Source organism: Agelaius phoeniceus, chromosome 5 (assembly GCF_051311805.1).
Source record: "Agelaius phoeniceus isolate bAgePho1 chromosome 5, bAgePho1.hap1, whole genome shotgun sequence".
Taxonomy (NCBI): Eukaryota; Metazoa; Chordata; class Aves; order Passeriformes; family Icteridae; genus Agelaius; species Agelaius phoeniceus.
In genome coordinates, this window is record NC_135269.1 from 4,858,468 (window position 1) to 4,873,219 (window position 14,752).

General features: G+C 51.0%; 1 protein-coding gene across 1 annotated transcript; it reads left to right on the forward strand.

The window, feature by feature from the left end:
- The first annotated feature begins 6,387 nt into the window (after nucleotides 1-6,387).
- Nucleotides 6,388-14,291, forward strand: HDHD5 (haloacid dehalogenase like hydrolase domain containing 5). The gene is made up of 8 exons (XM_054632229.2): nucleotides 6,388-6,632; nucleotides 6,715-6,915; nucleotides 7,086-7,198; nucleotides 7,985-8,078; nucleotides 8,417-8,453; nucleotides 8,820-8,994; nucleotides 9,296-9,484; nucleotides 10,086-14,291. Exons 1-8 carry the CDS (start codon nucleotides 6,552-6,554, stop codon nucleotides 10,441-10,443), a joined length of 1,248 nt encoding a protein of 415 aa, XP_054488204.1. The 5' UTR covers nucleotides 6,388-6,551; the 3' UTR covers nucleotides 10,444-14,291.
- The last annotated feature ends 461 nt before the right edge of the window (nucleotides 14,292-14,752 follow it).

Below are 14,752 nucleotides of genomic sequence, written 5' to 3' on the forward strand. Positions count from 1 at the left end.
TTTCTTGCTGAGCAGAACCACTGCAGATGAACAACAACCCAAAGCCCTTTCCCTCTCAGCAACCTGATCTTTCAGCTTTGCTATATGTGGATGGATGAAGACCTTTATTTGCCATTACTTGATTCTCCCTTAAATAAGCCTCTTTGCTGCCAAGGTGAAGCTAATCATTACAGAGCCATTGTGGGAGGAGCTGAGCTCCTCAACACACAGGTTGACCCATGCCCCTTCCTTTCCTGCCACAGCAGAAAGCTTTCAGCCCTTCCTGCATGTGGTCTCATGAGGTCCTGAACCACTTTTTGCTTACCTGTAGTCCTCCTTTCTCCTCATTACCTGCAGGAGTTGCAGGGCTAGATCTTCCATTTGCCAAAAGCTTGCTGTTGACCTGTTGTGTCCACTCTGTTCTTGCTTTCCTAGGAAAAGCCTGCTGTGCACATGGCCATTTACCTACTTCACAGCTGTGCTGTGATGGGGCCAAGTGCCTGGAGCCACCAGGGTGTGATGCTGTTCAGGATTACAGCTGAATCAGGTTTCTGCAAAAATCATAGGGGTTTAAAATGGCACAGGTCTGATGGAGCCCTCAGAAATGTGTGAGAGAGGGAGGGCCAGCCTGCCTTACTGCTGGGAATCTGCTCTTCCTTAGAGCACATCTTAATTGGGAGAAAGGTGCAAATTGGGAAGCCCTGGCTGCATTCTCACCTCTCTAACTCCAGGTGTGTAAAAAAAGGAGGAATTTAGGCTGGACCACAGCAGTTATAAAAGATCAATTCATTCAGCTCCATTCAAGCTTTGGGTAAATTTGGCTGCAGGGACTCAGCATTTAGTAGCAAAATTCCAAGGGTTTTGCTGCCAGTCTACTCCCTTTTGCCCAGTACCTTGGCTCCCTGCTCACATTTGTTGGCAAATACATCACATACAATGCTCCCTTGCTTGTCTCTTTCAGAACATAGTCTATAATTAAATTTTCAAACCTGTCTTAATCATGGGGTTTTTTTTGGTTTTTTGTTTTTGTTTTTTTTTTTTTTTTTTTTTTTGGGGTTTTTTTTTTTTTTTTTTTTTTTTTGTCTCCATGTTAAAAAGAACAGAGGATACCTGGATTTGATAGGATGTTTTAATCTGGAACATGCAGTGGAGGAGGATGCCTCACATCACTCAGCCTGGAGTGATCAGGGAGCCTGAAATGCCTTCTCAGCATGCTGCAAAGGGCAGTTTGATCTGTAGAGCTAACACAGTGTTAAGCCTGAGTCACCCGGCCAAGACACTACCCAGGACCCCTGTTCCCCCTTCCCCAAGCCCCACAGCAGCTGCACCCAGCTCAGGGCTGTGTTTTGATACAGACACCACCTGACAGACAGGATTTGCTCGTGCTGCCTCTCCTCCCACTACAGTTTTGTTCCATCTCTGTGGTTACAGCACGGGAAAGTAAAGGAATGACTGGAGGTCATTTAACCTCCTTTTAGCATGATTTTAGGAAGGGAAGTGGGGAGAAGGCTAAATGATCAGCCCATTCTTTTCAAAGAAAGTGAATTCTTTTCAAATAATTGCCTTGTGGAGCACCAGGTGACTCCAGGGTACAGGTGAGTGCTGCTGGTGGGCATGGGAAGAAAGTGCCACCTTGAGAGCTTCAATATCTGAGATGAAAGAGGAGGAGGCAGCCACAAGGGTGGTGGGAGGCTGAGTAGAGCAAACATAGAGGCAAAAAGAGCCTGCTTCAGTCTCCATCCAGACTCAGGAGCAAGGAAGGAGAGTAGAAAATCCATGGAAGTTTCTATTACAGTTACTTCAAGCAGCCATAGCAATACTTAAAGCTTTATGCCTGTTATCTCCCCCATCTGTCACTCCCTGTGGCCTCTTCAGGTTCAATTTGTTTGAATGGGAGGTGGATGGAGCTTTGTTTGCAGCACAAGTGTTTGCTGCAGAGCATCTTATTCTGCCTTTGGGGCAATTTAGAGGATGAAATGTTTGCCTCCTGGTCACTGCCTGCCAGGAAATGGCTGATCCAGCACTAGTGGTTGCTGTCAAAAATCATGCCAATAAAAACAGAGGAGCAAAGTAAGTGGTTGAAAACAGAGATGGGCCTGAGCAAGCAGCTGGATCTATCTGTCATGTGAGCCTCCATCACTGCAGTGGGACTATGCAGGTGCCAGATGCTAAGCAAAGCCCTCTGGCCATAAAACACGGGGCTGCAGATGTTTTTTTCCACCAGCTCCAAATGATCAGCCTGCTTCAGGTTTTCTTCCTATCCAAGTCTCTGAATTAGCCTCTTCACAGGTAGCAGAAGGACATTTCTTTGGTCAGAAACCTGTGGCTCTAATTGGCTCAGTCCTTCATCCCTTTCTTTCCAGGCTCGCAGCAGTTGCAATCACAGCAGGTCTATCAAGTGTTTTCTGTGCACTGAGGGACAGGCAGGTGAAGGGTCTGGCTCTCAATTCTCCTGGTTTGTCATTTTTATCAGGTTGTGTCCTCCCCCTTGGTCATTACAGGATAAGAAAGGCATTTTACTGTATTTTCTCAACCTTTAGCTTGTCCATCATTCCACGAGCAGGCTGCAGCATGGGAAGAGGAGAGATAAACTGTGGGGGGAGGGTTGCTTCAGGCCATTAGAGCCTCTGCAGTAAGGACAGAGATGGAAGGTAGGGCTGCATTCGAGGGGGGTGTGAGAAGGTCAGGAAGAGGGGGGTGATGACAGGGCTGTAAGTCCAGGGAAAACAGAGCTGCAAAGTTTACGCAGGCACCCATGGGAGAAGGCTGTGGGCAGCTGCCTGTTTTGCTTGTCTTTATAGTGAGCTGTGAAAGGAGATGGGAGACATCCAAGCACGGCGTGGACAGGGGAAGAAGAGGGAGTCTCCTGTGGGTGGTGTAAGAAGGGCGGACAGACAGACGATCCCTAGGGGTATTTGGGGTACAGCTGTTACCAGATGTGCCTGCAGAGGAAATCACGAGGTCCGTCCATGTACAGCACACGGAATGGGAAGCTCCAAGCAGACACAGAAAAATTCCCAACGTTCGAAGGGAAAAAGACACAACGAGCATTCAGCACAGGGATGCTGGGCTAAATCCTGCCTGCGGGTGCAGGGAGGGCTGGGGCTCGGCACAGCGCGGGGCTTGGCAGCCCTGCCGCTGTCGGTGCCAGGCTCAGCCTGTGCCCGCCCGCTGGCAAAGTCCCCCCGGGTCGGTTTAAAAATAAGCGCTCCAGCCTGTTGGACAGCCTTGCTTGGAAAAATAAACACGGCAGCGCTGGCAGCGCGCAGAGCAAAGCACACGCACACTTTGGGGACACCTCTCCAAGGGCGGATACCCCCAGAGGCCCCTTGGGAGCAGAACAACGGGTTCCCTTCCCTCCCTCCGCGTCCCCACCCGCATCCCCCGTGCCCGGAGCCCCCGAGCCGGGGCGCAGGGAGCGCTGCGGGCCCGCCCGTGCCGTGGAGCAGGAGCGCCGCCCGCAGGGATGCGCCGGGATAACAACCCGCATCGGGGGGATTAAACCCTCTCCAAAACTCCCACCCCCCTTAACCCCAGCCCCAAAAACCCCAGCCCCAAAACCTCCATCCTCTAAAACCCCATCCCAAAAACCCCCACCTCCATTAACCCCAGCCCCAAAAACCCTCACCCCCAAAATCCCCACCCAGAAATCCCTCTCCTTCAAAGCCCCCACAATCCCCAACCCCATTAAGCCCAGCCCCCCAAAACCCCACCCCCATTTATCCCACCCCCAAAACCCCCAGCCCAAGGAACCCCAACCCAAAAACCCCCACCTCCATTAACCCTCACCCCCAAAAAGTCCCATCCCCAAAACACCCACCCCCCAAAACCCACACCCACAAAAACCCCCTTTCCCAAAAACCCCCACCCCCAAAAGCCTCCACCCACAAAACCCTCACCCCCAAAAACGCCCACCCCAAAAACCCTCTCTCCAAAACCCCCCACCCCTAAAAACCCTCTCTCCAAAACCCCCCACCCCCAAAAACCCCTGCCTCATCCCCCTCTTTCCCCCCCACTATAACTCCTGGATATTTAATACACTAATTTTTTTTTTCTTTTTTTTAGCAATGAAATCTCTGTGATAGGGGACAGGCTGGATGTCTCTCCCAGCTCTTTTTTATGCCTCAGGAACGGGAAGAAAGGGGCAAAAGTATCCCTACACTTAAAATAAAAGGGACTGAGAGACCCCCTCAATGCAGTTCAGTCTAGATGCACCGAAACCAGCAAGCAAAACAACCCAACCTGTCTAACTTGTGAGTGGCTGTATCATTAAAAGGCCATAAATCCACGTTAGCAAATACCCTAAGCAGAAATCACAGCAAATCCATCACATTTTCACTCTGCCAGGAGGGACCGCCTCGGTGGACGGGTGAGCAGCACTCGAGACAAGGCTCCTGTGTTTGTCATTAATTTCAGAAAGTCTTTGCCTCTCTCTCTGACTATTTTTCACTGACAGCCGGGGAAAGTGAGGGTTGGAGGCCTCTGGTTTGTACATAGCTGGGAAGGCACACTTCAGAATAGCTGTAGTGTGCTGATGGAAGAAAGTTTTAAACCCAGTTCCTCACAGAGCTAAATACTTTCAGTAATGTCTCCAAGGCCAGCATAAATTTTGCCAGAGCATGATGAGCTGCAAACACTTCTGAAAAATTAAAGTGATCCTGGCAAATTGAGGAAATTACAAAAAATAAACAGTAGGTGATTCAGTTAAGGCAAAAGCACTTAAGGAGGAATAACCATCTGTACAAATGTATATCTCTGAATTGCCACTGCTTTAATAGCTCAGCAAATAGGGCTCTAGGTGTTAAAGTGGGTCAAAAACAAATTAAGGTTGGTGTTCATGGCAATGGAAGCGTAAAAACAAACAATTACAGTGTGTAATTGATGCCTAAAGTCATACGTGTTAAACCTGCCCTGTCGAGGGACTCAGGAGATCCTAAGCCCAGTCAGAAAGCAAACAAACATTGCTTCATCTCCATAGATGTGAAATGAACCTTTTACTTTCCCCACGTTTGGAAAGGCCTCAGCTGAATTCAGCATCAAGATTTCTGTTTCAGGGTGCAGGAAAGAGGGATGCAAGTCTGCCAAAGGGTAAAAAAAGTGACCAGAGTTTTAGACAACCTTATTTATCTGTAGGGAAAAGGGTTTGCACAGAAAAGGCTGAGCAAAGGCAGGGCAGCAACTTACAGAATTCTTAAAGTTGGAAAAGACCTGCAAGGTCATCAAGTCCAAACTGACTGACCACCACTAGACCTTTTCAACCAGACCACGGCAGTCATTGCCACATGCAGTCATTTCTTGAACACCTCCAGGGATGCTGATTCCACCACTTCCCTGGGCAGTCCGTTCCAATACCTGACCACACTTTCAGTGAAGAAATTCTTCCTGATGTCCAGCCTGGCACACCTTGAGCCTGATGTCCAGCCTGGCACACCTTGTCCTGTCGCTGTTGCCTGGGAGAAGAGCCCGACCCCCATCTCAGGGGGAGGTCAGGGAGTTGGAGACAGCCATAATGTCTCTCCTGAGCTTCTCTTCCAGCCCCAGCTCCCTCACTACTCCTCACAGAACGCCAGAGCCTTCACCTTTGCTGCCCTTCTCTGGACTTGCTCCACACCTGAATTTCTTGTAGGGAGGAGCCCAGGCCTGGACACAGCACTCGAGGCGGGACATGCCCAGTGCCGAGCACACGGGGACGATCCCTGTGCCCGTGGGCTGGCCGAGGTGCCAGGCTGCGGTGCCATTCCCGGGCATGCAGATGGCAGGCAGGGCGAGCAGTCACCAGTCCGACTGAGGCCAGGCCGCGCCCGGGCCCACGCCTCCGTTATCGCGGAGCAGCTCCGGAGCACTTCCCTCACAGACCGAGAGCCTCCCGTTCTTTGACTCTGTGAAGGGCTGAGATAAACCCGCTGTTATTGCACTGTAGGGCTCAAAGGCTTTGGCTCCCTCCTGCCCAAATATCTACCTACAAGAAAATATCAAACTCTCCATGGCACACCAAGCACATTCTCATCACGTAGTAGACCCTAGCCCCTGACCGATCCTAGGAGCAGCCGCTGCTCTCCTAACCACCTCAGGACTAGCAATATGATTCCACTACAACTCCCCTCGACTCCTTATTCTAGGCCTACTCTCCACTATTCTCATGTTCCAATGATGAGGTGACATTGTACAAGAAAGCACATCCCAAGGCCACCGTACTCCCACTGTACAAAAAGGACTACGCTAGGAATAGCCTTATTCATCACATCAGAAACCTTCTTCTTTCTAGCATGGCTCGCCGGGGATTCTGCACGCCTCTAGAGTGGCAGGGCTGCTTGTGGCCAGCGCACCCCCTTTCCCGGTGGGTCCCGCTGCTTCCAACACCCGCTCCTCTCTCCAGCTCTCACCGAACCCGCTTTGCCCCGAACCAGGGGTAGAGCCCTTCCCTGGCCGCACCATTGCCCGCAACCGCGTGTGGGCAGCCCGGCAGGGCTCCGGCCGCTCCCCGCGGGCCGGCAGCGGCAGCGTGCCCGGGCCGCAGGGGCGGACGGGAGCTGTAGTCCGGGCGCGGCGGGAGCCCGAGGCGGCCGGGGAGGATGGCGCTGCGCGGCTCGCTGCGGGCCGGCCGGGCGCTGCTGCGCGCCCCGGGGCCGCCCGCCCGCGGGCTCTGCGGCCGGGTGCGTGCGCGGAGGGGCGCGGGGCGGGCGCGGGGCGGGCGGGGAGGCTCCCGGCTGACCGTGCCCTCCGCTCGCCTTGCAGCCGCCGGCCTTCGGGTTCCTGTTCGATGTGGACGGCGTGCTGGTGCGGGGCAGCCAGCCCGTGCCCGCCGCCCGCCGCGCCTTCCAGAGGCTGGCGGACGGCGGCGGGCGGCTGCGGGTGCCCGTGGTGTTCCTGACCAACGCCGGGAACTGCCTGCGCTCGGACAAGGCCCGAGAGCTGTCCCGGGCGCTGGGGCTGCAGGTAACGCTGACGGGGCGGCGGGAGGGAGCCCGAGCGATCCCGGCAGGGCAGCACCGCCAGTGCCCGGCCTGGCCGCGGCCCGGGGGCTGCAGAGGGGCAGCTCCAGAACCGCCGGGAGAAGGGGCCAGGTCCTACCTGCGGGTCCCAGCCGGGCTCCCTCCGTCCCGCAGGTGTCTCCGGAGCAGGTGATCCTGTCCCACAGCCCCCTGCAGCTCTTCAGCCAGTTCCACCAGAGGTGCATGCTGGTGGCCGGGCAGGGGCCCGTGCAGGAGAACGCCCACAAGTATCCTTTGTGCCTGGTGGTGCTCTGTGTGCTCTGCTAAAGGCTGCTGCTCCTGCCCCAGCCCCAGCCCTGGCACGCTCTTGCTCAGCTTCTGTAGCACAAGGAGACACAAAGGTCACCGGGCTTACCTTATGGGGCAGCGTCCTTATGGACAGGCTCAGGTGCTGTTGATGCCCATGGTGGTCGCTGCCTGGCTCACCTGTTTGGTGTTTGGCTTCTCACGCTCATGACTTCTCCTGTGATTGCTGTTCTCTTGGTGGGATGTGAGCATGAGGACTCCGTCAGCTTTAGGTGTCTCATTTTTGAGATAAAAGTTGTGCTCCTCCCATTCTTCCGTGGCAAAACCCATTAAAGGTCACTCCCAACTGTCCCACGGATGAGGTTTTCCCCAGAATCTGACAGCAGTTGAAGGAACTGAAATATGATGGGGCTTTGAGCAGTCTGCTCTTCCTGTGGATGGCTGAAGCCAAGATGCCCAGGTGAAAAGCACGTGCGGGATTTGGTTTAGCCCATTTCATACTCCTCTCGTGCAGATGATCTTTCCCTACTGTGATTTTTTAGCATTTGAATGCTTTAAGAGTTTGATTGTACAATGTAATTAACAGAAGGTGTTTTTGTCTGGCTGAAAGCTTATACTTTACCACACTGCTCTGTTACTAGGACTTGCATTCCTTAATCCTGCAGATGCTTCTGCAAGTAACTTACAGAAAAACTGTCACTTAAAAAAAAAAAAAACCAAAACCAAACAAGCCAGTCTCCACAACATTCCTTGATGGTCTGAACTAGCCTGGGGTTCAAGCACGTGGTCACCATAGAGGCCCTGAGGAAGGCGTATCCCCTGTTGGACATGGTGGACCTGAGCCGCAGGCCGAAAGAGCTGGTAATTTCCTGAAGCATCAGCAGAAGGGGTGATCTGGGGCAGGGTGGTCACAGCACACAGCAAAGGGACAGGGCAGCTGTCACTGAGGTCCCTCAGCAGGAGCCTGGCACTGGCACTGAGCAAACAGCCCCTCTGCTCTTCCCACTGTTGGCTCCTGCAGGAAGGGCAGTGACTCTCCCCTCTCCTGTCTCTGGGTGAGGGGTAAGATGGTTTGGTTGGCATCTCCAGCTCTGAGACAGGAGTACAAGATCTGTGAAATCCCATCTGGGACGGGGGAGGTGGAAAATATTAGCATTAGGTTTTGCATTACTAATCCAGCCTTCCTTTTTTTCTGGCAGCCTCCTCCTCCCCCCCCTGGCTTCCCCACTATAGAAGGTAAGCAGAGGCCTGTGTTTACATATGAGCAGCAAGCAGAGCTAAGAGCAAGGCAGGCCAGCTGGGCTGGGAGCTAATGATGTGCTGTCAGCTCACTGCTGTCCATGGGCAGCACGTGCAGAGGGCACAGCCAGGAGGCAGCCTCACTGCTGGAAAAGCTGGATCAAAGCAACTTTTCCCTGTGCTGTGTGCCAGTATCTGGAACCAGAGGTGCACATGGTGCAGAGATGTGCAGACTGGAGCCCTGGCACCAGCCATGCTCCACTGGTAGCTGTACCTACCAGGGCAGCCCAGCACAGGAGGGGTTTTGTTAGCTGGTGGCTTTTGGATGCTGTGAGTTTCCAAACAGCTCTCAAAATCTTGCAGGGGTGATTCTGTTTGGCGAGCCAGTGAGGTGGGAGACGAGCCTGCAACTCATTGCTGATGTACTCCTGAGCAATGGGAACCCTGGGGCAGAGCTGCAGGATGTGCCATACCCTCATCTGCCTATCCTGGCCTGCAACATGGACCTCCTGTGGATGGCTGAAGCCAAGATGCCCAGGTGAAAAGCACGTGTGGGATTTGGTTTAGCCCATTTCACACTCCTCTCGTGCAGATGATCTCTTCCTACTGTGTTTTTTTAGCATTTGAATGTTTTAAGAGCTTGATTGTACAATGTAATTAGCAGCAGAGACATGAAAGCTGTATGAGAAATAAAGACTAAAACCTGGAGAGCAGCAAAAGCCAGACCACTGTCTGTGGAGGGGTGTGTGGGCACCATATCCACAACAGGCAATAACCAAGGAGTGCTTGCTGCCTCAGTGCTGTTACTGGCGATGCTGATGACCTCCTTTCTGGGGCAGGTTTGGCCATGGCACTTTCCTGCTCTGCTTGGAGAGCATCTACAAGAAGGTGACAGGCAAGGAGCTGAAGTATGAGGCCCTGATTGGCAAACCCAGCCCCATCACCTACCGCTATGCCCAGTACCTGATCCAGCAGCAGGCAGAGAAGCAGGGCTGGAAGGCTCCCATCCGACGCCTCTATGCAGTTGGGTAAGAGATTTTTTTCCTGCTGGTTTCCTTAGGGAGTTGCAAACTGACTGCTCTTTAGTGGTGGTGGGGTTTTGTTTGTTTGTTTGGGGTTTTTTTTTCTTACTTTCTTCCATTTTTTTTTCCCCTCTGGATATTTCTAAAGTTAATACCAAAATTCCAGTGGTATTTCTGGAGCCTCGCATCCTGGAACAGTGGCTTGCTGGCTTTTTGTATCCTACACAGCAAAGCTGTGGACTACAGGATGCAGAGTGCACAAAGAGCGACTCAAAGACAAAACTAAGAGACCCAGATGTAGCACTGTTAGCTCAGTTTGGCCAAGCACTTTGGGCAAATAATCCAGGGATATGATCCAGTCATGGCTGAAACTGCTCTGGGTGCTTGGGATGTGCTGTGTCCCCTTTGAAAGGTGCACATGTCCTGAGCAGGGCTCACTGGCCTACTCCAGCTGCTCCTCTTGATGTTAGCAACTATCTCACACCCCTTCCTCCTTCAGTGCTGTCTCAATCTCAGTCCCCCAGAGCCAGAGGGCTTGTTTATCATTTCTGAGCCCATTCTCATGGGCTTGTTTCTCCTTTCTGTTTCACACTGTGACCTTATCCAGGGATAACCCCATGTCTGACGTCTATGGGGCAAACCTCTACAACAACTACCTCAAGTCAGCTCAGCAGAACCAGGTCCAGGCTGGGCTGAAGAGGAGCCCACAGGCAGCCAGTGCCCAGGCTGAGTTTTCCCTGGAGCTCAGGAATGACTGCAACAACTCAGTGGAGAGCTGTGAGTCCATCCTGGTCTGCACTGGGGTGTACCGCCCCGACGGCGCCGCTCCCAAGGAAACAGAGGAGACAGTGTTCCATGGACACCGGGACTTCTGCTTCGACCCCAGCCTGCTGCAGGCGTCCCACATAGTGCAGGATGTGGATGAGGCTGTGCAACTTGCTTTTAAAAAAGAAAACTGGAGCTAGGGGTTCAGACAGGTGTGCCTCAAGATCTGCTGTAAGGGGTTTTATGTACTGGAAAGAGGGGAAGAATGGGGAGGGACCTGGGGTGATTTTCTAATCTAGCTAATGTTTAAGAAAACTCCCTGTTGCAGCACTAAAAGCCCCTTAATTTTTTTAATACTCGTCTGCCCACAGACTTTCAACTGTGACTGCACATTGCTGCCAGCCATAATTGAGCCATAATGGAAACAGGGTATAAGGAGTAGGCTTGTCCCAGCAATCCCAGTTTTGTTCAGCTCCCACAGCTCATTCTTTTCCACACTTTGAGTGCAAAGACCAGGGGAGCCCACCCTCCTCTTTGTGGGGTGTTTGAGGGCAAAGCTCTTCCCACACAAGGAGCCAGCATCAGCCATTTGTAGAATGTACTGTTTGTCCAGGCTGTGACTCGAGCACACCAAAAGCTGGGCTGTGGTGGCTCCATGCCAAGAGAAGGCTTTAAGTCTTAACATTCTCCTCGTGAAGAGTAAGTGCCTACAGACTTTAACAAATTCTCTTTGCCTGGGGATTTGCCACTGCATCACTGTCAGCCTGAAACAAAGTTCTGTTTTGCAGTCATCTGGCAGCTGTGGAGAGGCAGAGCCCCTCAAAGGAAGCTTCAGTAGCCAGAGCAACTTGCTGCAGGGCTGAGGTGAAAGTTATATTGTTCCCTCCCCCCTATTTAGCATTCTGTGAACACCCCTGCCTTTTCACATCCCACCAGGGAGCCAGCAGCCTGTGCTCAGCAGCAGAGGAAACCACCACAGAGTTTGAATTGGCAGAGTTGTCTTTGCCCAGAACTCAGTGCTGCAGCAAGAGGCTTTTTTGGCACCCACTCTGATCCCAACTGTTGCAGGGAACATCCACCTGCTCCAGCTGGCACAGCTTCCAAGAGGGGCCCTTCTTTGGAACAAGGGCCAAACAAAAAGAGTCACAGTCCACCTTTGCTCCTTCCTTGCATGCAAAGATTCAAAGAGAAGATCAATCAGGCCAGGATGGTACCAGAGCCCCAGATCCCCAGGCCTGATCTTTTAGAATACAAATGTCTGTGTCTTCCAGTTCTTTTGTTCCTCTCATCCCTCATGTGGTTTGCAGCTCAGGGATACCCCATACAGTCTGACCTCTGGTCCCTCCTCTTTCTTTAACATGCAGGTAGAGTCCCCCTAACATGAATCAGCAGCTGGGACTTGCCTGCCCAGGAACATTTCCCCAACACCATGCACCTTCTATTGCCTCTGTTCTCCTAGCTCTCCTATCCAGAGAAAGATAAGACTTGTGTCTCCATAGACATTCCAAAGAAAATAAGCAAGGTTTGCATGAGAAATTAATATGAAAGATTGGGCTTAGCAAGGAGTGTCTTAATTCCAGAGGAGCACTGTGATTTTAGAAGCACAAATCAGCCTGTGTATATGATGAAATGCCTTGGAGCCAACACTACTGACTTGATTTTCCTAATTACACTCAGCTCACACCACACTGAGGTATCAGAAATGGGTCTGCTCTGCCTCTTCTTTCCTCCTTCCTGCTTTTCCAGGCAGCTCCATACACAGGGTGCAAACATGTTCTGCACAGAAGTTTGAGTTCTTGACTCAAGTCTCAGCATCCATGTGCACTGAGATTCTGCTCCAGCTGCTCTCCATCCTCTCAATCCTGATCTGTCTTCTTAGGAAGGTCGTTGCAGCCTAGGCTCAATTCTTAAGTTGTGCCAGGCTCTGTGTGTGAGGCAGATCAGGTGCTCTTTCAGTTATCCAGGCAAAAGAGTTCCTTCTCTGTTTCTCTATCCTTCCCTTCATGAACAGGAGCAGAAAAACTCCTCTTTGCATGTGTTTCCCTCAGTGAAATCCACAATGGGAAGCAGTTTCTTCCTCTCTTACCATTACTTGGGGTAAGACAAGAATTGCTTGGCTGCTTCTAAAAGCAGCTATAATGGGAGGAACACAGATTTGAATCCTTTTCCTTTCACTGCAGAGAGAAGGAAATTACCATTTCATCTCGTTGCACAAAATAAGGGCTTGTCTCCAGTTCCCAGAAGAGCAGGCACAGGGAAGGACTTGGGATATAACACAGGGAAGGTCCTTTAGCTCAGCACCTCGCCAGAGTCACAGCTGTACTGTGCACCCAGCCTGCAAGGCCTGAAACTGGAGCCCAAACCCCATTTATTCACAGGGTGGCTCCAGTGTCCCTCAGCCTCCCTTTCCAGAGGTGCCATCCACTGCAGAAAGAGGAACACTCCCTTTCCTTGCAGTGCTTGCTGACTTGGGTGCTGACTTTCCTGGCATTCCTGGGAATGGTGCTCATAGCCAGACCTCAGGGAGGTGTTTGCTGGCAGCAAGAAGGAGCCGCACCTCCAGCGTGGTGAGTGCTGACTGCAGAAATGCTGAGGTCTGTCCATCTGCAGCCAGCCCTTTGCAGAGCTCTGTCTTGTTCCTTGCTGGAAGTGTGGTGCCAGTTACTCAGAGAAAAGGTGCTGCTGAACCACTGTGCCCTGAGGGCTGTGGCTCCTCTTCCAAGGAAGGAAGAGGTTTGCACAGAGAGGGAGCCAGGCATCTCCATCGTTGGAATAGCAGCAGAGGTGAGCTGACTGATGTGAATCTGCTTCAGATTCCAAATCTGCTTTTAGCTCTGGATCAGTTTAGTTTTTTTTTCCCACCAGTCTTAAAAATGTGTAGGAGGAACTTCAGTGATAAGGAATTTTAAAAAAAATGCTTTGCTTGCGAGTTGAAATTGAACAGAAGGGAGGAGAAGGAATCTAGAAATATCTTGTACCCTTTGCCTAATTCATACCAAGTAAGGTTGCATAAAAAACTCTGCTTTGCTGCTCTCTGCACTAATTAGCCAGATAGGCTGCCCTTGGTCTGAGCAATGCAAAGACCTTTCCCCTCTTCCCCTTCTTGGCTCCTTGAAACAGTGCACTTTGTCCAAGTCCTTGCCTGGGAATTGCATGGACCCACTGGATGGAGTAGGAAGTCTGGCTTCTCCAGCTGCTGTTGGACACTGGCTTGATTCTGAAAGGTTTCTGTTAATGGCATTGCTTGGCAGGTCTCCTCTGTTCCATGAGTTGTGCTAGAGTGTTGTACAGGCTTGTCACTTACGTCCAGTTCATTTATGGACATCTCTTATTGCCAGAATTCAGTGAAATCCTTTTTCCTTGGAACTGCAGCTCCCTGGAATTAGCTTCCAGCGTGGCTGGAAGGAAACTCTTCCTTTGTCTCATGTATTGCCCAGATGAGGTGTCTCCAAAGCAGTATTTCTGTTCTTTGGAGCCGTCATCCTTCTGTGCAGATTGTGCAAGGGACCAAGCAGGAGAGGGGACTTCACTGCTGATCCAGTACCTTAATATTTACATGGTGCACTGCCCTGTACAGCAAACAGGGCAAAGACCTGATCCTAACAACTCCATCTTCCAAAGATGAACAGGTTTTAGTCAAGCCAGAAGGGAGCTTGCAACTGAGGCTAGCAGGAAGGAACCAAGGGATAGACCTTGTTCTGGATCTGAAACCAAGAGCTTTTATGGCATGCAATAACATGGTGGCCAGAGAAGTCAATTCCTTTCTTCCACAGGACACATGCAGCTGCTAACCTGGCATTCAGGGCATCTGAATAACACTGCTGTCCCCTTCCTTCCAGTCCTAACCCTGCCATGTCTTTCCCCCTCCAGGAAATGGTAATGTTTCAGATTGTGTCATGTGCACTGCAGAAGAGTGATTATATATCATTCAGAGAAATCACAAACTGTGATTATTTTAGATTTCATATTAATTTCAATGCAGTTACAGAGTTGCTGCTTTGTTCAACCACATATGTAAAATAATAAAATATGTTTTCTTTGAAATTAATTTTAACTTCCTGTGTGTACATTTAATGGGTATTATCCTGCTCTCTTTCTAATCTTTGCCCTAGAAGATTATTAGGGCAAATTATGTTTACTTTTTCTTGTTTTTCTCCCTGTTCTTCAAAATATTACCAGATTTTCTTGAGGGAACCACCCTGAAAGTTACCCCTTCAGCAATTAACTGGCAAACTTTCAGACTAGAACCAAAAGCTTCCCCTGATTTCAACAGAAAATTCAAAATCCTGCTAGGTGAAACCATCATCTTTAATAATCTAGAAACAGCCAATATAAAAACTTGCATTGTTTTTATATTTTATCAGAAAGTCTCCCATCTACAAAGTTCACAGCTCACAGGAGGCACATTAGACAGCAGAACAAGTGTGAGGCAGATCCTGAGAACTTGGTGTTGAAAGCAACAATCATAAAGCAGTTTTGGAGGGAGTGGACTAGAATTCCCAATTTCAG

Coding starts and splice junctions, on each gene's coding strand:
- HDHD5 (XM_054632229.2), top strand. CDS start 6,552: ATGGCGCTGCGCGGCTCGCTGCGGGCCGGCCGGGCGCTGCTGCGCGCC. Junction 7,199..7,984: donor GTGCAGGAGAACGCCCACAA/GTATCCTTTGTG, acceptor GGTCTGAACTAG/CCTGGGGTTCAAGCACGTGG. Junction 9,485..10,085: donor CGACGCCTCTATGCAGTTGG/GTAAGAGATTTT, acceptor GACCTTATCCAG/GGATAACCCCATGTCTGACG.